This window comes from Ranitomeya imitator, chromosome 4, assembly GCF_032444005.1.
Source record: "Ranitomeya imitator isolate aRanImi1 chromosome 4, aRanImi1.pri, whole genome shotgun sequence".
Classification (NCBI taxonomy): domain Eukaryota; kingdom Metazoa; phylum Chordata; class Amphibia; order Anura; family Dendrobatidae; genus Ranitomeya; species Ranitomeya imitator.
The window spans coordinates 251,001,825-251,029,028 of NC_091285.1; the positions used below are offsets into that span (position 1 = coordinate 251,001,825).

The 27,204-nt window shown below is 44.6% G+C and overlaps 1 protein-coding gene across 3 annotated transcripts in view; it reads left to right on the top strand.

The window, feature by feature from the left end:
• The window catches only part of LOC138675888 (V-set domain-containing T-cell activation inhibitor 1-like), a 139,308-nt gene extending 112,354 nt beyond the window's left edge, over positions 1-26,954 (top strand). For 2 of the 3 annotated variants that reach the window (XM_069764493.1, XM_069764495.1), the window contains exons 4-5: positions 7,548-7,679; positions 23,680-26,954. In XM_069764493.1, coding sequence (XP_069620594.1) covers positions 7,548-7,679; positions 23,680-23,741 — 194 coding nt within the window. In that variant the 3' untranslated portion in view covers positions 23,742-26,954. The remainder of the gene's footprint in view (positions 1-7,547; positions 7,680-23,679) is intronic. The other variant, XR_011320726.1, reaches the window with a different exon arrangement.
• Positions 26,955-27,204: the final 250 nt, after the last annotated feature.

Below are 27,204 nucleotides of genomic sequence, written 5' to 3' on the forward strand. Positions count from 1 at the left end.
TGCAGCAGTACCTGTCGTGTCAGCGGTCATTGCGAAATCACTCCACAACCTGGTCATAAAACCCCTTTTTCCAATGCCACTTCGAATTTGTGCACCTCTAACACCTCTGCCATGTTGCCCCCTACAGCTCGTGTGAGAACCATCACTGCCGCTGTGTGCTGGGAATGCCTGAACCAAACGGTCTACAAGAGTTGCTTGTTTGGTAGCCAATATTTGCTCAAGGTTCTCATGTGGCATGATATTTTGTAATTTTTCTTTATATCGTGGATCCAGGAGGCAGGCCAACCAGTAATCGTCATCGGTCATCATTTTGATAATGCGGGGGTCCCTTTTTAGGATACGCAAGGCATATTCAGCCATGTGGGCCAATGTTCCAGGTGTCAATTCATTGCTTGTGCTGGGTTGAGGAGCACTTTCTTGCAAATCAACATCACTTGTGTCCCGCAAAAACCCTGTACCTGACCTTGCAATGCCACCAGTTTCTATTGCCCCCTGAAGAGCATCCTCCTCCCATAAATATTCATCCCCATCATCCTCCTCCTTCTTCTCTTCGTCCGCCACCTTGTCCAGGAGAGTTCCCTGAGCAGACAATGGCTGACTGTCATCAAGACTTCCCTCCTCCTCAGCTGCAGACGCCAGCTCTTTAATGTGCGTCAAACTTTGCATCAGCAGACGCATTAGTGGGATGCTCATGCTTATGATGGTGTCGTCTGCACTTGCCAGCTGTGTGCATTCCTGAAAACACTGAAGGACTTGACAGAGGTCTTGGAGCTTCGACCATTGCACACCAGACAACTCCATGTCTGCCATCCAAGTGCCTGCCCGGGCAGGGCCGGCTCCAGGTTTTTGAGGGCCCCGGGCGAAAGAGTCTCAGTGGGCCCCCCCTTTAACACATACCCCGATTCATGATCGCATATAAACACAGCCATGTAGTATATAACACTGCCCACATAGTATATAGCAGCCCACGTAGCATATAGCAGCCCATGTAGTATATAGCAGCGCAGCCCACGTAGTATATAGCAGTGCAGCCCACGTAGTATATAGCAGCGCAGCCCACGTAGTATATAGCAGCGCCACTCACTCAGGCACTGGTAGGACTAGGAGCTCCTCCTGAATCTGCCTCATAACTTCAGCAGCACGGCAGCCAGCCAGGGGCGGAGAGCAGAGCAGAGAATGTGCTCTCTCCGCCCACAAACAATGTCACACTGGCTGCCTTCTCTTAACCCCTATGTGTGCCTGCCTGGCTGCACTCACTGAGTGAGAAGATGCTTGTGTCAGAGCTGGCACATAGGGGTTAAGAGAACGCAGCCAGCAGTGACTTTGTGGACGGAGAGAGCATGTTATCTCCTGCTCTGCTCTCCCAGCTGTATCTATGACAGCGTGAGTTGGCCCCCCTCTCTCCCCAGGGCCCCGGCATTTGCCCGGTGTGCCGGGTGCTGACGCCGGCCCTGTGCCCGGGTATGTGTATCCTCCCACAAATTAATTACAGCACGCCTCTGTTTGCACAGCCTCTGAACCATGTGCTGTGTGGAGTTCCACCTTGTTGCAACGTCGATTATTAGGCGGTGCTGGGGAAGATTCAGCGATCGCTGATGGTTCAGCATACGGCTGGAGTGTATGGGCGATCGGCGGATGTGCGAGCAAAGTCTTCGCACCTTTAGGAGCAGGGCTGGTAACTGCGGATAATTTTTGAGGAAGCACTGCACCACCAGGTTCAAGGTGTGAGCCAGGCAAGGTATGTGTTTAAGTTCTGAAAGGGCTATGGCAGCCATAAAATTCCTTCCGTTATCAATGAATACCTTGCCTGCCTCAAGATGTACACTGCCCAGCCAAGACTGAGTTTGTTGCTGCAAATACTCGGCCAGTACTTCCGCGGTGTGTCTGTTGTCGCCCAAACACTTCATTTGTAACACAGCCTGCTGACGCTTACCACTAGCTGTTCGATAATGGGACACCTCGTGTGCAACACTGGCAGATGCGGATGGAGTGTTCGTGTGACTGCGCTCTGTAGACGAGCTTTCGCTTCTGGAGGAAGAAGAGGAGGGGTGGCAAATGCCTACAGCCAACTGTTTCCTGGACCGTGGGCTAGGCAGAACTGTCCCACTATGGCTGTCCCCTGTGGACCCTGCATCCACCACATTAACCCAGTGCACCATGATGGACACATAACATCCCTGGCCGTGCCTTCTGATCCATGCATCTGTTGTGAGGTGCACCTTTCCACTGACTGATTGCCTCAGTGCATGGACAATGCGGTCTTTGACATGCTGGTGGAGGGCTGGGATGGCTTTTCTCGCAAAGAAGTGCCGACTGGGAAGGTCATAGCGTGGTACTGCGTAGGCCATCAGGTCTTTGAAAGCTTCGCTTTCAACCAACCAGTAGGGCATCATCTCTAACGAGATTAGTATAGCAATGTGGGCGTTCAAACTCTGTGTATGCGTATGAGAGGATGAGTACTTTCTTTTCCTAACGAGAGTCTCTTGTAGGGTGAGGTGGACTGGAGAGCTGCATATGTGGAACGAGCGGTGGGGGTGGTGGACATGGTGGATTGAGAGAGGGTTGGTGATGGTATTCTAGATGTTGGCATACATACAGTGTTTCCTACCAATAACCTTGTGATTCCCTGACTGCTTTGGCCTTGCGACGATACCTCCACATTTGCTGCTGGTGGTGTCCTAACCAGTGGGCTTACAGTGAGGGAAGCAATGTAGCGCTGCTGACTACCTTCATTCTGAGCAGGTGCACCAACGGTACGGGACGTTTGGTAGTTAGTCCAGGCTTGCAAGTGCATGCTGGTTAAATGTCTAAGCATGCACGTTGTATTTAAATTTTGAAGATTCTTCCCTCTGCTAAAGGTCTTTGAGCATTTCTTACAGATAACTTTTGACTGCTCATTCGGATCTTGGTTAAAAGATTGCCACATTACACTCTACCTACTATGGAATACCTTTTCAGGCATTGCACGCTGTGCTACTTTAACCAGATGGCCACGGTGTCCTAAAACTGTTTTTGTTTTAGACAATCGTTTTTGGCCTGATACGGGCCTGCCAGATGACAGCTGCTGCGATGTAGATGGCTGCTGCGGATCATCCTCCTCCGCTTCTGAGCTACTGGCAGCGGCACCCTCTTCCCCCAATGGCTGCAAATCTGGGTCAACAACTGGGTCATCTATCACCTCCTCTTCAATGTCATGTGCACCTTCCTCTGTGTCACCGTGTAAGGTGCTATAGCGTTCGGGACAGGGCACCATAGCCTCATCAGGGTCAGATTCTGGCTCAGTACACTGCGAGGGCAATGTAGTGATCTGAGTCAATGGAACAGCATAATAATCTAGCTGTAGCTGTGCATCAGTGCACTCCATGTCCGGTTCATCTTGTAATGGGCAGTTAACAATTTCCCGTTCTAACCCAGGCACGGTATGTGTAAAGAGCTCCATGGAGTAACCTGTAGTGTCGCCTGACACATCCTTCACTTTTGGTTTGGGTGAAGGACACAAGGAAACATCTTGTTCCTAACCGGGAGCATCCACTGACGACTCGCTGCTTTTATATTTGGAACTTTCAGAAGAGGAGGCGAAAGAACTAGAGGCTGAGTCAGCAAGGAAAGCCAAAACTTTTTCCTGCTGCTCCGGCTTTAAAAGCTGTTTTCCTACTCCCAGATAAGGGAGCCTTTGAGGCCTTGTGTAGCCAGACGATGACGCTGGCTCAACACCTCCAGCCTTAGGTGCTATTGTGCTTTTGCCACTACCACCAGATGCACCACCACCACCATCAGTACCAGCTGGCAACCACTGCCCATGGGCTCTTCCACCAGACTTCCTCATTTTTTGGAAAATCTGGCCAAAATAGCAACCGTTATATGGTACTGTAAAACAAGGTAGAAGGTGTATATAAACTTGTTGAGAATTTAAATCTCCCTTTTTTGTTTGGGAGACTGTTATGGACCTGGTGGTTAGGAGCACCCGTAATGACCTGATGGTTAAACCGATATTGGACAAACTCTGGGAAGTGGGAACTCTGCTGACCACAACCCCTAATCCTATCACACACACTAGAAATAGCCACCTAACACGGCGTACCTAACACGGCCTAGACGCCTCGTCACAGCCTAAGAGCTAACTAGCCCTAGAGATAGAAAATAAAGCCTACCTTACCTCAGAGAATTTCCCCAAAGGAAAAGGCAGCCCCCACAAATATTAACTGTGAGTTAAGATGAAAGTCACAAACACAGAAATGAAACAGGTTACAGCAAAGGGAGGCCAGACTAACTAAACAGACAGAGGATAGGAAAGGTAACTTTGCGGTCAGCACAAAAAACTACAAAAGACCACGCAGAGTGTGCAAAAAGACCCCCGCACCGACTCACGGTGCGGAGGTGCCACTCTGCATCCCAGAGCTTCCAGCTAGCAAGGCAAAATCATGAAAGCAAGCTGGACAAGAAACCATGAACAGAAAATAACAATCAGGGACTTAGCTTCTGCTGGAATAGACAGGTAACCAGAAAGATCCAAGAGCGAACTGAACCAGTACAGGAACATTGACAGCTGGCCAGGAGTAACGATCAGAGTGGAGTTAAATAGAGCAGCCAGCCTAAGAATTAACCAGGTCACCTGTGGAAGGAACCTCAGAACCAGCAGCTCCACTCACAGCCACCAGAGGGAGTCCATGGACAGAACTCGCCGAAGTACCATTCATGACCACAGGAGGGAGTTCGATAACAGAGTTCACAACAGGAGACTGAACCAAAACCAGGCCCTGTGCATAAAACAACGCAATCTAAGTGGCAGAAAGTGGCTGGCTGACATACGACAAACTAACAGGACTGAAGTATATCCACTTTGTGAGAATTTGAATCTCACTTTTTTGGGGGGAGACTGAACCAAACAGTAGTTTTGTACCACATTTAGGATATTGGCTTTTGTGGGGCTAACACAACACTTTTGTGGGAAAATTTGTTTTTTTTAATTTTCACGGCTCAACATTTTAAAATTTTGTGAAGCACTTGTGGGTTAAAGGTGCTCACCACATATCTGGATAAATTCCTTGAGGGTCTAATTTCCAAAATGGGGTCACTGTTTAGGCACATCATGGGCTCTGCAAACGCAACAAAGTGTCTGCTAATTATTCCAGCCAATTTTGCATTCCAAAACTAAAATGGCACTCCTTCCCTTCCGAGCCCTGCGTTGTGCCCAAACAGTAGTTTTCCCACATATATGGGGTATCGCCGGTGTACCCAGGAGAAATAGCCTAATAAGTTGTATGGTCCATTTTCTCCTGTTAACTTAGCATTTTTGTGGGAAAAGTGACATTTTCATTTTTTCCTTCCAAATTGCTTTAATTCCTGTGAAGCATGTGAAGGGTTAAAAACTTCTTGATTGTGGTTTGAGAACTTTAAGGGGTGCAGTTTTTAAAATGCTGTCATTTTTGGGTATTTTCATTTATATGGGGTTACCTCCAAATCACTTAAAATGTGATGTTGTCCCTAAAAAAATGGTTTTGCAAATTTTGTTGGAAAATGAGAAATTGCTGATAAACTTTTAACCCTTCCAACTTCCTAGCAAAGCAATACAAAAAAATTATGTTTAAATAATCATCCACATGTAAAGTAGATGTTGTAAATTATATTTATTAATTATTTTGTGTGATATAACTCTCTGGTTTAAGGGCATAAAAATTAAAAGTTTGAAAATTGCAACATTTTCAAAATTTTTGCAAAATTTACAATAGTTTCACAAATAAATGTAAAAAATATCATTCTAACTTTACCACTAAGATGGTAAACTTTACCACCGCCGCATTGAACTATACCGGAGTCTGCCGGTAAAGTTCAATGCAAATGATGGAGGAGAGAGCGTCACCTGACACTCCCTCTCCCATCATTCCCCACTCTGCCTCTGACACTGCCGCTGCGCGATGACGTCATTGCGCACTCGCTGTGTGTCAGGCAGTGCAGCGGCAGCCGCCAAGACCGGAGCAGGGAGCAGCGCGGGCTCGTTGAGACGTGAGGAGTGCTTTTTTTTTTGTAACTATAACAGTAAGTACTGGACTATGAGGCCATTCTTGGGGGGAGGGGGGCTGTGCTGTATACTACATGTCTGTGCTATATACTACGTGGGCCGTGCTATATACTACGTGGTCCGTGTTATATACTACATGGGCTGTGCTATATACTATATGGGCTGTTATATGCTACGTGGGCTGTGCTATATACTATGTGGCTGTTCTATATACTATGTGGGCTGTTATATATATTACATGGCTGTTCTATATACTACGTGGGTCGTGTTATATAATATGTGGCTGTGCTATATACTATATGGGCTGTTATATGCTACGTGGGCTGTTATATACTATGTGGGCTGTGTTATATAATATGTGGCTGTGCTATATACTATATGGGCTGTTATATGCTATGTGGGCTGTGTTATATACTACATGGCTGTGTTATATGCGATCATGAATTGTGGTATGTGTTAAAGCGGGGGCCCACTGACACTCTTTCGCCCGGGGCCCTCAAAAACCTGGAGCCGACCCTGGTGACACTGATCAAAATTGAAAAAATGGCCTGGTCACAAAGGTGAAAACAAGCACTGGAGCAAAAGGGTCATCTTGGTCACATGAGTACTAAGATGGTAGTAAGAGAGCCTTCATCATGCCACTGGCTGCAATGGTAACCCATAGGTGCCCTGCAATCCCTCCATTTAAAAGACTTTGCCAGAAATTGACATTGGTATAGTGTCATGTAAATGGTTAACAGTCTCAATTGGAGCTCAGCTCAGTATGCTACTAATAGAGACATATGCCTGCTATGTAACATAGACTGCATTGAGTATGTGTGGAGAACTCACCAGCATTGACTAGAAAAGTAATGGCGATTTTATTATTTTCACACAATTTCAAATCTTAACTGAATTGTCAGTACTTCAACATTCTGTCACAACCTCACACTCGGGGATGAACATACCATTGGTGCAACGTGTACAATGCACAGGCACCCAAGGGGCAATGGGCCCATTTCCACCTCCAAAGCCGGTGGAGTTGTACTTTATGATGAGTTATTGACCTGCGAAGGGCCCATTTATTGCTCTTGCACAGGGGTCCTCTACTGTCTGCGTCCGCCAGTGCTCACACTACCATACCATGCAATCCATGGATCTTATAGACTGAAAATTTTACAATATCTAGGGTCTGCCAAAAATTAAATGATATTGCAATGGATAAACTGAGTCACGACTTTGGTATTAATTTATGGCATGGATCACAATAGAGAAGTGCCATGTAAACACTATACAATAACAGCAAAATGAGAAATTAAAATTCCAGGTGTTAGGAAGTAAAAGTTCCAGAACCTTTTTATATACAGACAGTACAAATATAGATCAGCAAAATACATTTAAAAATTCTAAACACACGCTTAGGTGCTTTTAGTCGAAACATTACAGATGGATCAAAGTGTGCGCTAGTAATTATGTGCATATGTGCGTTAACACTGAATATGCAAAACATGAAGTTTACAATAACTGTATCTTTTATATCACACTGCAGACCAAGTGTACACCTATGGATTTCCCAATGAAAGCTCAATATCTAGACTCTCTATAGGAATTCTCTCTCTTTGTGGTGCTGCAGCGCTTATTGTATTTTTACGGAGGAGGAAGAAGAGCAGAGGCACAATGGGTTTGTATACATCTCAGAAGTGCTATTTCTATGCAATAAACCATTACATTTGCAATAAATATTAATTCGCAAAAATTAATAGAAAATCTAAAATCAAAGCCTTGAACAACTATATCTATACTGAATGTAAAGGAAAACAAAAATTATTTGATCTTTACTTACCGGCCGTTAGTTGGTAGTTTTCCTAATATTGTTGTGCAGTTTCAGAAATCTTTAAGTCATCAGCTAGAAAGTGGCAATATTTGAAAAATATCATTATCTAGCATATGGTAGCAAATTCCACTTCTCTGCAACCACACCACCAATGCAGCTAATCATTCCCTCATTGCAACATTCTTTAAAGGGAACCTGTCACCCCGTTTTTTGAGATTGAGATATAAATACTGTTAAATAGGGCCTGTGCTGTGCGTTACTATGGTGTATGTAGTGTACCCTGATTCCCCATGTATGCCGAGAAATACATTACCAAAGTCGGCGTTTTCGCCTGTCAATCAGGCTGGTCTGGTCAGGTGGGCGTGTTCACAGCGTTCTTTTCTTCCCCAGGTTTCCGTTGGTGGCGTAGTGGTGTGCGCATGTCCAAGGTCCGGATTCCCTGTGCCCACGTGAAGACACAGCGCGCGATCTGCGCTGTCATTCCTTTCATCGGTGCGGGCGGCCATCTTCCTGGGGCCGCGCGTGCGCAGATGTAGTGCTCTGCTGCACGGGGCTTCAGGAAAATGGCCGCGGGATGCCGTGCGTGCGCAGAAGAGATCGCGGCGGCCATTTTCCCAAAGCCGAGATGCAAACTCGGCTTTGGGAAAATGGCCGCCGCGATCTCTTCTGCGCACGCGCGGCATCCCGCGGCCATTTTCCTGAAGCCCCGTGCAGCAGAGCACTACATCTGCGCACGCGCGGCCCCAGGAAGATGGCCGCCCGCACCGATGAAAGGAATGACAGCGCAGATCGCGCGCTGTGTCTTCACGTGGGCACAGGGAATCCGGACCTTGGACATGCGCACACCACTACGCCACCAACGGAAACCTGGGGAAGAAAAGAACGCTGTGAACACGCCCACCTGACCAGACCAGCCTGATTGACAGGCGAAAACGCCGACTTTGGTAATGTATTTCTCGGCATACATGGGGAATCAGGGTACACTACATACACTATAGTAACGCACAGCGCAGGCCCTATTTAACAGTATTTATATCTCAATCTCAAAAAACGGGGTGACAGGTTCCCTTTAACCTCATTGCAGCACACCTTTCATGAATATCTTCTACTGCCAAACATTTCCTGCTGTTATAATAGATGAATGTGGATAAAATCCACGCTGCTGCGACAAATGATGGATCTAGATATAGTATCTTTCTGTGGAAACTTCCTGAAGAAGAAGCCATGAGCTTCGAAACGCGTTGAATAAACCACCCGAACATCTTATAACTATATCTGGATCCATCATTTGTCGCAGCAGCACGGATTTTATCCACATTCATCTATTATAACGGTTCTGAGAGGTCGCAGCGCCGACCTGTGGATCTGCAGCAGCTGACAACTACACGCTTTTACTGTGTACCACCAGGTGAAACTTCTCTCATAATTGATTGGAAACAATCCTGGGGATAAGACCCTATTTGCGCTTTTGTTGTCCCCTACCTTTCTATACTAAACATTTCCTGCTATAACACATATCTTTTATTTGTTTATTGTACTCATTTGTACTGTACCATCATATTCCACCAGTCTTTACAGACATCTTCATCACTGTCCCTCATTAGCTAAATTTCCTATCAGTATGTCTTTGGAGTGTGGGAGGAAACCAGAGGAAACACATGGACACACATAGAGAATATACAAACTTCTTGCAGATGCTGTACTTGGTAGGATGTGAACTGGGGAGTGATTATATCAGCTAAAACCCTCCCATGAAGGGCTGTTTCGCTTCTCTTCTCAGTGACATCACTACAATTCAAACTCTTTGGCTCTCTCTATGTGTTACTATGATCTATTTGTGATCCAGAAGTCTCTTTTACAGTGTACCCTATGGGACCTCGTTCTGATGCTCTATAGGCAAGTTCAAGGCACTTCTGGGTCAGGCAGAGCACAATGTGACCAACAGATTGTGAAGAGCATTGATATCACTGAGAAGATGAGAAGAACAGTGCAGGTCAGCAGAAAGAGCAGCAACAGGTAAGTATATTAACCCCTTACCAACCTGTGACGCCACATAGGCATCATGAAAGTCGGTGCCAATCCGACCTGTGATGCCTATGTGGCGTCATGGCGGGATCGCGTTCCTGCAGTTCGGGTGAACAGGTTAACTGAAATGTCACCCGACCTGCAGGTACAGTACCTTGTACTTGAGCCCGGGGGGGGTGGCTTTGCCTCTCCATGGCTACGATCCCTCCTGGTGACCTATTTGTCACCCCCCCAGATCTGATTGGAGCTAGTATACATGTGACACTAGCTCTCCAATCAGATGTGGAGGGGTGGAGTATAGTATGGCTGCGTCACTCACCAGCTTCATCCAGTCCCTGGAAGCTGAAAAGCGACATGTCTGCATCCTGCCCTGACCGACTGATCACCCCCACTGCTGCTTCCGGCTCCACCTCCATTTGCTGCATCTCCTCAGACTACTCCTGCCGCCGCACCTGAAAGCCCCCTCCTGCCCCCGGTGATCACCCCCCACCCCAATGGTCACCCTGATCACCCCCCTGATCCCTCCCTGCCCCGCTGATGGCCCTGGCGATCGCCCCCTACCTCGCTGATGGCCCCCTGATCACTCCATGCCCCAACGCTCACCCCCTGCCCCGGCGATCACCCCCTGCCCCACTGATGGCCCCCTGATCACCCCCTGCCCCGACGATCGCCCCTTCCCCCGGCTATCGCCCCCTGCCCAGCTGATGGCCCCCTGATCACCCCTGCCCTGGTAATTGCTCCCTGCCCTGGCCATCACCCCCTGCCCCGCTGATGGCCCCCTGATCACCCCCTGCCCTGGCGATTGCCTCCTGCCCTGGTGATGGCGCCCCTGCCCCGGTGATGGCCCCCCTGCCCCGGTGATCGCCCCTTGCCCCGATGATGGACCCCTAATCACCCCCTGCCCCGGCGATAGCTCCCTGCTTTGGCAATCGCTCCCTGCCCCAGTGATCGCCCTGTGCCCCGCTGATGGCCCCCTGATCACCCCCTGCCTCGGTGATCACCCCCTGTCCCAGTGATGGCCCCCCCTGCCCTGATGATGGCCCCCCCTGCAGCGGTGATTGCCCCCCTCTGCCCCAGTTTATCCATTAGGGTTAGAGTTGGGTTAAAATGAGTTGGGCTAAAGTTAGGGTTAGGGTTATGGCTAAAGTTAGGGTTAGGGCTGGGATTAAGGTTAGGGTTGGGGCTAAAATTAGGGTTAAGGTTGGGGCTAAAGTTAGGGTTACGGTTGGTATTAGGTTTAGGGGTGTGTTAGGGTTAGGTTTGGGGTTAGGGTTGGGATTAGGGTTAGGGGTGTGTTGGGGTTAGGTTTTTGGTTGGGGTTAGGGATGTGTTGGGATTAGGGTTGGAGTTAGAATTGGGGGGTTTCCACTGTTTAGGCACATCAGGGGCTCTCCAAACGCGACATGACACCCGCAGACCATTCCATCAAAGTCTGCATTCCAAAACGTCACTACTTCTCTTCCAAGCCCCGATGTGTACCGATACAGTAGTTTTCTCCCACATAAGGGGTATCAGCATACTCAGGACAAATTGGACAACAATTGTTGGGGTCCAATTTCTCCTGTTACCCTTGGTTTAAAAAAATGGGGACTAAAAGATCATGTTTGTGGAGAAAATATGATTTTTTCATTTTCACGCCCGGGGACTATAACCTTTAGTGAAACACCTGGGGGTTCAAAGTTCTCACCACACATCTAGATAAGTTCCTTGGGGGGTCTAGTTTCCAAAATGGGGTCTCTTGTGGGGGGTTTCCACTGTCTAGGCATGTCAGGGGCTCTTCAAACATGACATGACGTCTGCAGACCATTCCATCAAAGTGTGCATTCCAAAGCGTCACTACTTCCCTTCCAAGCCCCGACGTGTGCCCATACAGCAGTTTTCTCCCACATATGGTGTATCAGCATATTCAGGACAAATTGGACAACAACTTTTGGGGTCCAATTTCTCCTGTTACCCTTGGGGAAAAAAATTGGGGACTAAGAGATCATGTTTGTGGAAAAAATATGATTTTTCTATTTTCACGCCCGGACGCTATAAAGTTTAGTCAAACACCTGGGGCTTCAAAGTTCTCATCACGCATCTAGATAAGTTCCTTGGGGGGGTGTAGTTTCCAATATGGGGGTCACTTGTGTGGGGTTTCCACAGTTTAGGCACATCAGGGGTTCTCCAAACGCGACATGACGCCCGCGGACCATTCTATCAAAGTCTGAGGTCCAAAATGTCACTACTTCCCTTCCGATCCTCGACGTGTGCCTAAACAGTAGTTTTATCCCACATATGGGGTATCAGCGTACATAGGAAAAATTGGACAACAACTTTTTGGGTTAAAATTCTCCTGTTACCCTTGGCAACATAATAATTTGGGGACTAAAAATCATGTTTGTGGATAAAATATGATTTTTTTTATTTTCATGCCAGTGCACTATAAACTTTAGTGAAACACCTGGGGGTTCAAAGTTCTCACCACACATCTAAATAAGTTCCATGGGGGGTCTAGTTTCCAAAATGTGGTCACTTGTGGGGGAGCTCCAATGTTTAGGCACACAGGGGCTCTCCATATGCCCCATGGTGTCTGCTAGCGATTCAAGCTAATTTTCCCTTCAAAAAGTAATATGGCGCTCCTTCCCTTCCGAGCCTTGCCGTGCGCCCAAACAGTGGTTTACCCCCACATATGAGGTATCTGTGTACTCAGTAAAAATTGGCCAACAAATTTTAGTATCAATTTTATCCCGTTGCCTATGTGAAAATGAAAAAATTGAGGCTAAAATATTTTTTTTGTGAAAAAAAGTACTTTTTTATTTTTACGGATCAATTTGTGAAGCACCTGGGGGTTCAAAGTGTTCACTATGCATCTAGATAAGTTCCTTGGGGGGGTCTAGTTCCCACAATGAGGTCACTTGTGGGGGAGCTCCAATGTTTAGGCACACAGGGGCTCTTCATACGCGACATGGTGTCCGCTAATGATTGGAGCTAATTTTCCGTTCAAAAAGTCAAATGGTGCTCCTTCCCTTTCAAGCCCTGTCGTGCGCCCAAACAGTGGTTTATGACTACATATGAGGCATCTGTATATTCAGGAGATATTGCCCAACAAATTTTAGTATCCATTTTATCCTGTTGCCCATGTGAAAATGAAAAAATTGAGGCTAAAAGAACATTTTTGTTGGAAAAATTAAAATGTTCATTTTTTCCTTCCACGTTGCTTTAGTTCATGTGAAGCACCTGTAGGGTTAATAATCTTCTTGAGTGTAGTTTTGAATAGCTTGAGGAGTGCAGTTTTTGGGTGTTTTCTGTCATATAGGCCCCTCAAAGAGACTTCAAATGTGATGTGGTCACTAAAAAAAATGGTTTTGTAAATTTTGCTGGAAAAATTAGAAACTGCTCATAAACTTTGAACCCTTATAATTTCCTAACAATTTTTTTTTCCCAAAATTGTGCTGATGTAACGTAGACATGTGGGAAATGTTATTTATTAATAACTTATTTGTGTCACATAACTCTCTGGTTTAACAGAATAAAAATTCAAAATTTGAAAATTGGGAAATTTTCAAAATATTTGCAAAATTTCCAATTTTTGAACAAATGAACTCAAAAATTATCGACCTAAATTTATCACTAACATGAAGCCCAATATGTCACGAAAAAACAGTCTCAGAATCGCTAGGATCCGTTGAAGCGTTATTGAGTTATTACGTCATAAAGTGACTCTGGTCAAAATAGCAAAAAATGGCCCGGTCATTAAGGTCAAAATAGGCTGGGTGATGAAGGGGTTAACATACACACACTACAATGCATACACATATAATCAGATTTATTTAAAAAAATCTTTATGGGAGGGCTTCTTTAATAAACCTATAATAATAGGTTTACTTTATGTCTTCTGAAAATGCAAACCATTAAAGTATTAGTCTCAAAATGGTAATAATTTATACAAACCATAGTATCTGCATGACTCTTGCTCATATACAGTACAAGTCCAACATAAAGTTTCTCTATTGTATGTTTTTGTCTTTTTTAATTTCCTTTCTGTGCATTCAGCGTCCTTTCCATACCCGCTAAAACTATATTTCTCAGCAGTACCCTACTTCTCAGTGCTGCAGATCTCAAAATGGGCAATTTTTATTTGATTGGATGATGTGATGTCTGACACGGACATGAGTGCAGAACCGTAGGTCAAATAGGGCACACGTGGCATCTGTGAAAAGCATGATAGGTCATGTGAAGGGGCCGTCCAGTCACATAATAGAAAACATTAGCAGAATTGCCATCTTTTTCTACATCCTACCTCAAACAGCAGAAATCCCCTCTGGCTCCGTGGCCGATGGTTCGAGGTCCCTGATGGTTATTATTCACTTTGCAGCTATAATACAAGGTGAAGCCACAAGACCCTTGCAGCCCAGTGCTGAGACTGGCAGAGACCCACGGAGCAACAGTAAAACCTAAAAATGATCAATGTAAATCACAACTAATATCCCATAGAGGTCTGGAGTTGGAGTGATGCTCAAAATCAAAGTGGAAAATCAAATTGCAGGCTGATCCAACTTCAGTGAGAATGCCTCAAGACAAGGAAATGATGCCCAGTAGTGTGTGTTGCCTCCAAGTGCCTGTATGATCTCCCAGGGCATGCTGCTGATGAGGTGGCGGATGGTCTCCTGAAGGATCTCCTCTCAGACCTGCACTAAAGCATCCGCCAACTCCTGGACAGTCTGTGTGCAGCGTGACCTTGATGGATGGAGCGAGACATGATGTCCCAGATGTGGGATCGCCCAGGGAATTGGCGGGCCAGTCCATAGCTTCAATGCCTTCATCTTGCAGGCTAACACACTCTAGCCACATGAGGTCTGGCATCGTGATGCATTAGGAGGAACCCAGGGCCAACCGTACCAGCATATGGACTCACAAGGGGTCTGAGGATCTCATCTCGGTATCTAATGGCAGTCAGGCTACTCTGGCAAGCACATGGAGGGCTGTGCACCCCTCCAAAGAAATACCACCCCACACCATTACTGACCCATTGCCAAACCGGTCATCCTGAAGGATGATGCAGGCAGCAGATCGCTCTCCACGGCATCTCCAGACTCTGTCACATCTATCACATGTGCTCAATGTGAAACTTGCTGTCATCTGAAGAGCAAAGGGCGCCAGTGGCGAATTTGCTAATCCTGGTGTTCTGTGGCAAATGCCTGGCATCCTGCATGGTGTTGGGCTGTGAGCACAACCCCATCTGTGGACGTCGGACACTCAGACCATCCTCATAGAGTCAGTTTCTAACCGTTTGTGCAGACACATGCACATTTGTGGCCTGCTGGAAGTCATTTTGCAGAGCTCTGGCAGTGCTCCTCCTTTTCCTCCTTGCACAAAGGTTGAGATAGCGGTCCTGCTGCTGGGTTGTTGCCCTCCTACGGCCCCCTCCATGTCTCCTGGTGTTCTGGCCTGTCTCCTGGTAGCACCTGCAGCCTCTAGACACTACGCTGACAGACACAGCAAACCTTCTTGTCCAAGCTCACATTGATGTGCCATCCTGGATGAGCTGCACTACCGGAGCCACTTGTGTTGGTTGTAGAGTCCGTCTAATGCTACTGTCATGATCCAATTCTGAGATTATGTTCAGCTCTCTTGTCTCTGGACTGGTCATGTCGGAGTTAATCCTCTCTGCCTCACCCTGGAGCTGGCTGTGCTATTTAAGTCCTCTGCAGCCTGGGGGCCAGTGTCAGCTATAGTTCATGCTGCACTGTTTGAGCTCCTGACCTGATCTGATCCCTGTTATAGTGTTCCTGTTTGCCTCTGACTGCCTGCCCCCGTTTATGACTTGTTCTGACCTCTGGCCTGTACCCCGACTCCGTCTTACGTCTCACGTTTTGGTTACCACGTTCCCGGTAGGTTCTGACGTCTTGCTTGTCCCCGAGGATTCTCTGCTCGCCCCTTCTGTACCGCGCCGCTATCTCCGTGTATGACTTGGCTTGTTTCATGTCCCTTTCATTACCTGCGACACCTGTGTTGTTGCTCAGTTTTGCTGCGCTGTGTGTGCAGCCTCCTTTCCTTAGCCAGCACCCCCTGGTGGAGGTTGCTCTATACTGCACTGCAGCAGCACATCACAGCTACCACGAGTGTGAAAGCACAGCCAACTTTCAAAAGTGACAAAAACATCAGCCAGAAAGCATTGGTACTGAGATGTGGTCTGTGGTCCCCACCTGCAGAACCACTCCTTTATTGAGTGTGTCTTGATAATTGCCAATAATTTCCATCTGTTGTCTATTCCATTTGCACAACAGCATGTGAAATTGATTGTCAATCAGTGTTGCTTCCTAAGTGGATAATTTGATTTCACAGAAGTTTGATTTATTTGGAGTTATATTCTGTTGTTTAAATGTTCCCTTTATTTTTTTGAGCAGTGTACTTTATACATATAGAAACACACACTATATACAGTACAGACCAAAAGTTTGGACACACCTTCTCATTTAAAGATTTTTCTGTATTTTCATGACTATGAAAATTGTACATTCACACTGAAGGCATCAAAACTATGAATTAACACATGTGGAATTATATGCTTAACAAAAAAGTGTGAAACAACTGAAATTATGTCTTATATTCTAGGTTCTTCAAAGTAGCCACCTTTTGCTTTGATGACTGCTTTGCACACTTTTGGCATTCTCTTGATGAGCTTCAGGAGGTAGTCACCGGGAATGGTCTTTCAACAATCTTGAAGGAGTTCCCAGAGATGTTTAGCGCTTGTTGGCCCTTTTGCCTTCACTCTGTGGTCCAGCTCACCCCAAACCATCTCGATTGGGTTCAGGTCTGGTGACTCTGGAGGCCAGGTCATCTGGCGTAGCACCCCATCACTCTCCTTCTTGGTCAAATAGCCCTTACACAGCCTGGAGGTGTGTTTGGGGTCATTGTCCTGTTGAAAAATAAATGATGGTCCAACTAAACGCAAACCGGATGGAATAGCATGCCGCTGCAAGATTCTATGGTATCCATGCTGGTTCAGTATGCCTTCAATTTTGAATAAATTTCCAACAATGTCACCAGCAAAGCACCCCCACACCATCACACCTCCTCCTCTATGCTGCACGGTGGGAACCAGGCATGTAGAGTCCATCCGTTCACCTTTTCTGCGTCGCATAAAGACTCGGTGGTTGAAACCAAAGATCTCAAATTTGGACTCATCAGACCAAAGCACAGATTTCCACTGGTCTAATGTCCATTCCTTCTGTTCTTTAGCCCAAACAAGTCTCTTCTGCTTGTTGCCTGTCCTTAGCAGTGGTTTCCTAGCAGCTCTTTTACCATGAAGGCCTGCTGCACAAAGTCTCCTCTTAACAGTTGTTGTAGAGATGTGTCTGCTGCTAGAACTCTGTGTGGCATTGACATGGTCTCTAATCTGAGCTGCTGTTAACCTGCGATTTCTGAGGCCGGTGACTCAGATAAACTTATCCTCAGAAGCAGAGGTGACTCTTGGTCTTCCTTTCCTGGGGCGGTCCTCATGTGAGTCAGTCTCTTTGTAGCGCTTGATGGTTTTTGCCACTGCACTTGGGGACACTTTCAAAGTTTGCCCAATTTTTCGGACTGACTGACCTTCATTTCTTAAAGTAATGATGGCCACTCGTTTGTCTTTACTTAGAATTTGTATTATGGCAAGAAAAAAGCATCTATCAGTCTATTCAGTAGGACTATCAGCTGTGTATCCACCAGACTTCTGCTCAACACAACTGATAGTCCCAAAACCATTTATAAGGCAAGAAATCCCACTTATTAAACCTGACAGGGCACACCTGTGAAGTGAAAACCATTCACGGTGACTACCTCTTGAAGCTCATCAAGAGAATGCCAAGAGTGTGCAAAGCAGTCATCAAAGCAAAAGGTGGCTACTTTGAAGAACCTAGAATATAAGACATATTTTCAGTTGTTTCACACTTTTTTGTTAAGTATATAATTCCACATGTGTTAATTCATAGTTTTGATGCCTTCAGTGTGAATGTACAATTTTCATAGTCATGAAAATACAGAAAAATCTTTAAATGAGAAGGTTTGTCCAAACTTTTGGTCTGTACTGTAAAGTATATACACACAGAAACATTCAGTTTATATAAAGTATGCTGATATGCATATACAGTTTATATGTACTTACTAGTGTTGAGCATTCCGATACCGCAAGTATCGGGTATTGGCCGATACTTGCGGTATCGGAATTCCGATACCGAGATCCGATACTTTTGTGGTATCGGGTATCAGTATCGGATCCATAGGGATGTGTAAAATAAAGAATTAAAATAAAAAATATTGATATGCTCCCCTCTCCGGCGGCCCCTGGACATCACACTGGTAGCCGGCCGGCTTCTTTGTTTAAAATGAGCGCCTTTAGGACCTGCGAATGACGTCGCGGCTTCTGATTGGTCGCGTGCTGCCCATGTGACTGCGACGCGACCAATCAGAAGCCGCGACGTCATTCTCATTCACTAAACTCCTAATTCTAGGAATTTAGGACCTGCGAATGACGTCGCAGCTTCTGATTGGTCGCGTCGTGGTCACATGGGCGGCACGCGACCAATCAGAAGCCGCGACGTCATTCACAGGTCCTAAAGGCGCTCATTTTAAACAAAGAAGCCGGCCGGTTACCAGCGTGATGTCCAGGGGCCGCCGGAGAGGTGAGCATATCAATATTTTTTATTTTAATTCTTTATTTTACACCTCACTATGGATCCCAGGGACTGAAGGAGAGTTTCCTCTCCTTCAGACCCTGGGAACCATCAGGATACATTCCGATACTTGATGTCCCATTGACTTGTATTGGTATCGGATATCGGTATCGGCGATATCCGATATTTTTCGGGTATCGGCCGATACTATCCGATACCGATACTTTCAAGTATCGGACGGTATCGCTCAACACTAGTACTTACACAATATACTGCACACATAGTATACAAATATAATATACATACACATACTAAATACTACATGTACATGTGTGTGTGTGTGTATATACAGTGGGGCAAAAAAGTATTTAGTCAGTCAGCAATAGTGCAAGTTCCACCACTTAAAAAGATGAGAGGCGTCTGTAATTTACATCATAGGTAGACCTCAACTATGGGAGACAAACTGAGAAAAAAAAATCCAGAAAATCACATTGTCTGTATTTTTATCATTTTATTTGCATATTATGGTGGAAAATAAGTATTTGGTCAGAAACAAACAATCAAGATTTCTGGCTCTCGCAGACCTGTAACTTCTTCTTTAAGAGTCTCCTCTTTCCTCCACTCATTACCTGTAGTAATGGCACCTGTTTAAACTTGTTATCAGTATAAAAAGACACCTGTGCACACCCTCAAACAGTCTGACTCCAAACTCCACTATGGTGAAGACCAAAGAGCTGTCAAAGGACACCAGAAACAAAATTATAGGACTGCACCAGGCTGGGAAGACTGAATCTGCAATAGCCAACCAGCTTGGAGTGAAGAAATCAACAGTGGGAGCAATAATTAGAAAATGGAAGACATACAAGACCACTGATAATCTCCCTCGATCTGGGGCTCCACTCAAAATCCCACCACATGGGGTCAGAATGATCACAAGAACGGTGAGCAAAAATCCCAGAACCACGCGGGGGGACCTAGTGAATGAACTGCAGAGAGATGGGACCAATGTAACAAGGCCTACCATAAGTAACACACTACGCCACCATGGACTCAGATCCTGCAGTGCCAGACGTGTCCCACTGCTTAAGCCAGTACATGTCCGGGCCCGTCTGAAGTTTGCTAGAGAGCATTTGGATGATCCAGAGGAGTTATGGGAGAATGTCCTATGGTCTGATGAAACCAAACTGGAACTGTTTGGTAGAAACACAACTTCTCGTGTTTGAAGGAAAAAGAATACTGAGTTGCATCCATCAAACACCATACATACTGTAAAGCATGGTGGTGGAAACATCATGCTTTGGGGCTGTTTCTCTGCAAAGGGGCCAGGACGACTTATCCGGGTACATGAAAGAATGAATGGGGCCATGTATCGTGAGATTTTGAGTGCAAACCTCCTTCCATCAGCAAGGGCATTGAAGATGAAACGTGGCTGGGTCTTTCAACATGACAATGATCCAAAGCACACCGCCAGGGCAACGAAGGAGTGGCTTCATAAGAAGCATTTCAAGGTCCTGGAGTGGCCTAGCCAGTCTCCAGATCTCAACCCTATAGAAAACCTTTGGAGGGAGTTGAAAGTCCGTGTTGCCAAGCGAAAAGCCAAAAACATCACTGCTCTAGAGGAGATCTGCATGGAGGAATGGGCCAATATACTAACAACAGTGTGTGGCAACCTTGTGAAGACTTACAGAAAACGTTTGACCTCTGTCATTGCCAACAAAGGATATATTACAAAGTATTGAGATGAAATTTTGTTTCTGACCAAATACTTATTTTCCACCATAATATGCAAATAAAATGATAAAAATACAGACAATGTGATTTTCTGGATTTTTTTTTCTCAGTTTGTCTCCCATAGTTGAGGTCTACCTATGATGTAAATTACAGACGCCTCTCATCTTTTTAAGTGGTGGAACTTGCACTATTGCTGACTGACTAAATACTTTTTTGCCCCACTGTGTATATATATATATATATATATATATATATATATATTATGTACACACATGCACCACAGATATACACAATCATACTATATACTGTGTATATGCACACACATACTATATACACATATACACACACACTGTATATTGCACATGTACACACACAGATACACATATGTATGTATATTTACCAGGTTCTGTGGCTTCACTTGTATTGATCAATTCCCAGGACAGTGCTAGGAAAGGCATGAAAGGACACAGACACACAAGGCTGCAGGCGTCTTCCTGGCCGCTCTGACCTCTGTCTGCTGTACTGTAATTGGGCCCCTCCCCCTCAACTTCTATCCTGACTGCAGGGAGAAAAAGAGAGCGAGAGGGGGCTGGAGGGGGGTTTGGAAGAGACTCTCCGGGACTACAGAGGATGCACAGCATTATTCACTGCTGTATACCCTCTGGGCACTTCATAAAGATGCTTTGTGAGTGGGGGCCCCAGGCATCTGCCTGGTCTGCCTGCCCCAAACGCCAGCCCTGACTGACTGTGACCCACTATTTGACCCATATTAAGTTTTATAAATGTCACATTTCATTTGTGGTTTATTGGGAAATTTAGAGCAAGGTCATGCCCTCCACTGCATGTGTACAATAGCAGCTTCGCTGTCATGGTAAGAAGGATGTCATCAGGGTATTTTGTTTTGCTAGACATGGTCATAGGTGCATCTGTTTTCATTAATTAGATAGGGCCATTAGGTGCAAATGCAGCTAATATCAGTGGGATACTGAGATGTACCAAAACTAGACTGTCAGATGTTTTATTAGAGAGGGTCATTAGGTAATCTGAGCATACTTAATGGCCAGCATTAGTGAAACGGGGGCCAGGGAGGTAGTCATGGCTGAGGATGACAGTAATGGCACATCCTGGCCCTCGTCTCATAAACATATTGTCCCTTTTGTGGTGCACTTGATGGTCCACTTACTTGTACATTAGGGTCCATCTCGGTCTGCTGGGGGTCCTTTCCTTTAAGCACCAAGTAATGAGAGGCAGAGTCCAATTCCAGTTTCAACAAAATATCTTTACTCAGTCCGTCCAGTTCAGTCACAGAAACAGCACAAAGTTCCTTATAGACCATCAACCTTCCGTTCCCTGTACTGTCCCTCACTTCTCCAGGAATATCGCAGGGTCGTACCGTCACCTTCGGTAACGCAGCTTTCTGACTGGCCAGCCTAACTCGCTTTAGGAGTTCTCCATATGTTTCTCCCCAGACATTTAGGATAGTTACCATGAAATTAGTTGCTACCATCTTGATGCTGCCCTGTATTCCTCCACCACCATGTGACTATCAGCCCATAGGCCCTGGACGGCTGGGCTCCTCAGATTGAATGTTATGGGACACAACTGTCCTGTCCTGGCTCCCAGCCTTCTCTAACTCCCAGGAAGCTCTCTAACTTACTTTCAGTTGGCCCCTCTAAATTAACTAGTTCATATTGTGCCCCCCCTGTAGTGGGCTAAAACTATACGGTATCTCACACTTTCCCTACATCTACACAATACAGGAATATATATATATATATATATATATATATATATATATATATATACACATTGCATTACACATTAAAATAGCATTAAAAGAGGTATATCAGCTTTTACAGGAACCTAGGGAAACATGCCACGTGAAATGTATTGTTTCTGTCAGGCATATTTATATGCCATGGACTTATGCAATGAGTGAAGGGCATTGAACTGAACCCATACCCCTTACATTAGAACTACTGAAAGATGGATCCAGTGTCAACGAAGGGTAAAGAGAGCCGTGAGGAGGTCATCATTAAGGGGGATAGCTGAAAATCAGTAGGGATATCAAAATAGCTTGTATTAGCACACATGATTAATTCTGTTTAACCTCTTTCTGACCTCGGACGGGATAGTACGTCCGAGGTCAGATCTCCTGCTTTGATGTGGGCTCCGGCAGTAAACCCGCATCAAAACCGGGACATGTCAGCTGTTTTGAACAGCTGACATGTGCCCGCAATAGCGACGGGTGGAATCGCGATTCACCCGCCGCTATTAACTAGTTAAATGCCGCTGTCAAACGCTGACAGCAGCATTTAGCTACCGCTTCCGGCCATCAGGTCAGAAATGAGCGCATCGCTGACCCTTGTCACATGATCGGGGGTCAGCGATGTGTCGCCATAACAACTGAGACCTCTATGGTTGTTGATGCCGGCTTGCTGTGAGCGCCAACCTGTGGTCGGCGCTCATAGCAAGCCTGTAATTCAGCTACATAGGAGTGATCTGATGATCGCTCCTATGTAGCTGAGCCAATCCAGTTGTGCCAGCTTCTATCCTCCCATGGAAGCTATTGAAGCATGGCAAAAGTAAAAAAAATGTTTAAAAAATATGAAAAAAATAAAAAATATAAAAGTTTAAATCACCCCCTCTCGCCCCATTCAAAATAACAATTACAAAAAATCAAATATACAGATATTTGGTATTGCCGCGTTCAGAATCGCCCAATCTATCAATAAAAAAAAGGATTAACCTGATTGCTAAACGGCGTAGCGAGAAAAAAAATTGAAACGCCTGAATTATGTTTTTTTTGGTCACTGTGACATTGCATTGAAATGCAATAACGGGCGACAAAAAGAACATATCTGCACCAAAATGGTATCATTTAAAACGTCAGCTCGGCACACAAAAAATAAGCCCTCACCCGACCACAGATCACGAAAAGTGGAGGCGCTACGGGTATCGGAAAATGGCGCAATTTTTTTTCTTTAGCAAAGTTTGGAATTTTTTTTAACCACTTAGATAAAAAGAACGTAGACATGTTTGGTGTCTATGAACTCATAATGACCTGGAAAATCAAAATGGCAGGTCAGTTTTAGCATTTAGTGAACCTAGCAAAAAAGCCAAGCAAAAAACAAGTGTGGGATTGCACTTTTTTGCAATTTCACTGCACTTGGAATTTTTTCCCGTTTTCTAGTACACGACATGGTAAAACAACGATGTCGTTCAAAAGTAAAACTTGTCCCGCAAAAAATAGGCCCTCACATGGCCATATTGATGGAAAAATAAAAAAGTTATGGCTCTGGAAAGGAGGGGAGCAAAAAACGAACACAGAAAAGTGGAAAATCCCAAGGTCATGAAGGGGTTATACAGATAACTAAAACCTCAACATGATTTGGGGACTAAGTCTTTTATGTGCACAAAAAGGACAGTACAAATCATTATTGTCTTATTTTCAGGAATGGCATGTGGGAAAAAATCACCGAATACTATACGAGATGGAAAACGAAAAGAAGAATGACAAAGAGAAAAAAGTGAAGTGTGTACCATACAGATAATTGATTACAAGCAACTTCAGCAATCATTGACGTGTAATTGCCCAACCAAAGCTAAAATGTACAATACAAAAAACTTTTGAAACCATCTTGCAAGTCTGAGCCAGGACCAGCTGTACTGCTTGTGGAGTCACAGTGGGTTCACTCAAAAGTTCCACACATATTTGGCAATTTTGCATCAAGATCTGCATGTACACATTTGGTGCTGCAGATTTACAATGGATTTGTAAAACTCTATCAGAATACTGTATGTGGAAGAAGATTATTATTTTTTTGCTTTTGCACAACACATTTCTCAGTGTAGTCTCCGCATGAGAGATCCTATTTTTGTAACACGGGCTATACTTTTTTAAGCAATATTTTGTATACAGCTATAACATGTATAACGCACATTAACTTTTATTATGGGCTAAATGTATAAAAATAACTCATCCTTTTGCACAACATTTACTAATTACCCTAAATATGCATACTGTATTTGCAATTAATTGATTGAAGAATGATTTTAGGGAAAACCAGCACTTACAATGATTACAACTAATGCCATGGGATGACATGATCAGCTGATCTTAGGATGGTGCTATTAGTATAAAATAAATTGTCAAAACAGAGCCAGAATGCCATAGACCTCAATGTCAGTCACATACATAACATACTATAGTTAATTGTCAACAAAAAGGGGTCTTTCAATCATATTTGCCCAACGATATAGATGTGATGATGATTTCTGTTTAGAAATTTGTATTTCTGTAAACTGTATTGATTCTTGGTATCTTAATAAGAGCTGTTTCTAGTTTTTAAATCCTGATTGCTAGAGATGAGTGGATATTTAGAAATTCAAATTTTCCCTCAAAATTCAATTTGCAGCGAATAAATTTACATTAATCTCAATACTGGAAACCTTATAATTGTTCAGAAAATACGTGTGGGGGGGAGGAAAAAAGAGAGAACCGTTCTGACTATAAGAGCTTAAACACTACAGGAGAAATAGAGGGGCAAAGAGAAAGGAACCTACTGACCATAAGAGCTTACACTGTACAGGAGAGAGAAAGGACCCCACTGACCATAAGAGCTTACACTCTGTAGGAAAGAGAGAGCACCTTGCTAATCATAAAAGCATATACTTTACAGGAGAGAGAGGTTCCCTCTGACCATAAGAGCATAGACTTTACAGGAGAGAGCTCCTCGCTATTCTTAAGAGCTTACACTCTACAGGAGAGAGAGGTTCCCTCTGACCATAAGAGCATAGACTTTACAGGAGAGAGGTCTTCGCTATTCTTAAGAGCCTACACTCTGCAGGAGAAACAGAGGACCTCGCTAATCATAACAGCTTACACTCTACAGGAGAAAGAGGTTCCCTCTGACAATAAGAGCATAGACTTTACAACAGAGAGAGAGGACCCTGCTAATCATAAGAGCTTATACGCTACAGGAGAAATAGAGTGGCAAAGAGAAAGGAACCTACTGACCATAAGAGCTTACACTCTACAGGAGAGAGAAAGAACCCCACTGACCATAAGAGCTTACACTCTATACGAAAGAGAGAGTACCTTGCTAATCATAAGAGCTTACACTTTACAGGAGAGAGACGTACCCTCTGACCATAAGAGCATAGACATTACAAGAGAGAGAACCTCGCTAATCATAAGAGGCTACACGGTGCAGGAGAGAGAGAGAGGATCTCGCTAATCATAAGAGCTTACACTCTACAGGAGAGAGAGAGGTTCCCACTGACAATAAGAGCGTAGATTTTAAAGGAGAGAGAGGACCCCGCTAATCATAATAGCTTACTCTGTACAGTAGAAATAGAAGGGCAAAGAGAAAGAAACCTACTGACCAAAAGAGCTTTCACTGTACAGGAGAGAGAAAGGACCCCGCTGACCATAAGGGCTTACACTTTACAGGAGAGAGAGGTTCCCTCTGACCATAAGAGTGCAGACTTTACAGTAGAGCGAGGACCTCGCTAATCATAAGAGCTTACACTTTACAGGAGAGAGAGGTTCCCGTCACCATAAGAGCATAGACTTTGCAGGAGAGAGGATCTTGCTAATTCTAAGAGCCTACACTCTACAGGAGAGATAGAGGACCTCGCTAATTATAAGAGCTTAAACTCTACAGAAGAGAGAGGCTCCTTCTGAGCATAAGAGCGCAGACTTTACAGGACAGAGAGAGAGGATCCTGCTAATCATCAGAGCTTACACTCTACAGGAAAGAGAGAGGACCTCGCTAATCATAAGAGACTACACTCTACAGGAGAGAGAGCTTCCCTCTGATCATAAGACTTTACAGAAGAGTGGACCTCGCTAATCATAAGAGCTTACACTTTACAGGTGAGAGAGAGAGCGGACCCTGCTGATCATAAGGGCTTATATTTTAAAGGGGAGACAGAGCTGGCCCCACTAACCATAAGAGCTTACAATCTACAAGAGAGAGAGATTTTACCAGTGACTTTGGAAATGGAAAACGACTCTGCTATACAAACTCCACTAAGAACCACTGATCTGTGATCGTCCAGGTACTGTCTGCCACTGTACAAGGTATAATAATTCTCTAGCTGTCACAACCTCAGGGCATTATGTGGAGGCCCACACGGCCACACAGAAAGATATTAGCCCACTCTCTGATGCTCTAGCAGTGTGGGAAATGGTCCCAATTTTTTTTTGTGCATCACAGATTGTTCGAATTGCCATAACACCACATGTTTCAGGAAATTTGACTCAAACTCCATCCTCCACAAACCGATCATCTCTAACACTAAACTAATTCAAGCTTTAGGCAGATACAAAAAAGAAAAATATTAGAAAATCTGACAAGTTTTCTATCTTTACATCCACTGTAATATGTGTGGTATTTTAAATATATAAATGTTGTGGAAGACAAAAGAACCTGGGGAGTGGTAAAATTCACTTTATTGTGGTTGTTTGACATCACTTTCTAATATCAATCAGTTTTCTTTATGCTGGCTGTAATATTTGCATACTATTACCCATGTATATCAGCAAGTGCTGTATCCTAGTAGCACATAAATAAAAGCGATCTGTTTATACCACAACTTTATGGACACTTATGAAGGCAATACTGTAAATTATACTTAGTTCTCTCATACAGAAAATCATAAAATGCATAGAGCGTAATAATTAGCATATTTAATAAAGATGCAATGGACCCCTTTTATTTTATTTCAGAATTATTAAGTGTCAGTGTACTGATCCTGTGCAATTTGCTAAGTCATTAAGACATAAACCTAACTGCTTGTAGAGAAATAATTATATCTTCTTCAGGAGAGAGGTTGATATACAGCATTTATCGTCTGTTAAACACCATTGTCCATTCATTGCTTGGTAGAGATTGTGAAATTTTTATTATTGCTGTTTTCAGCTTCTACATAATCATTGTGTGAGTTTACAGAGGAAGCGAAATTAAAAAATG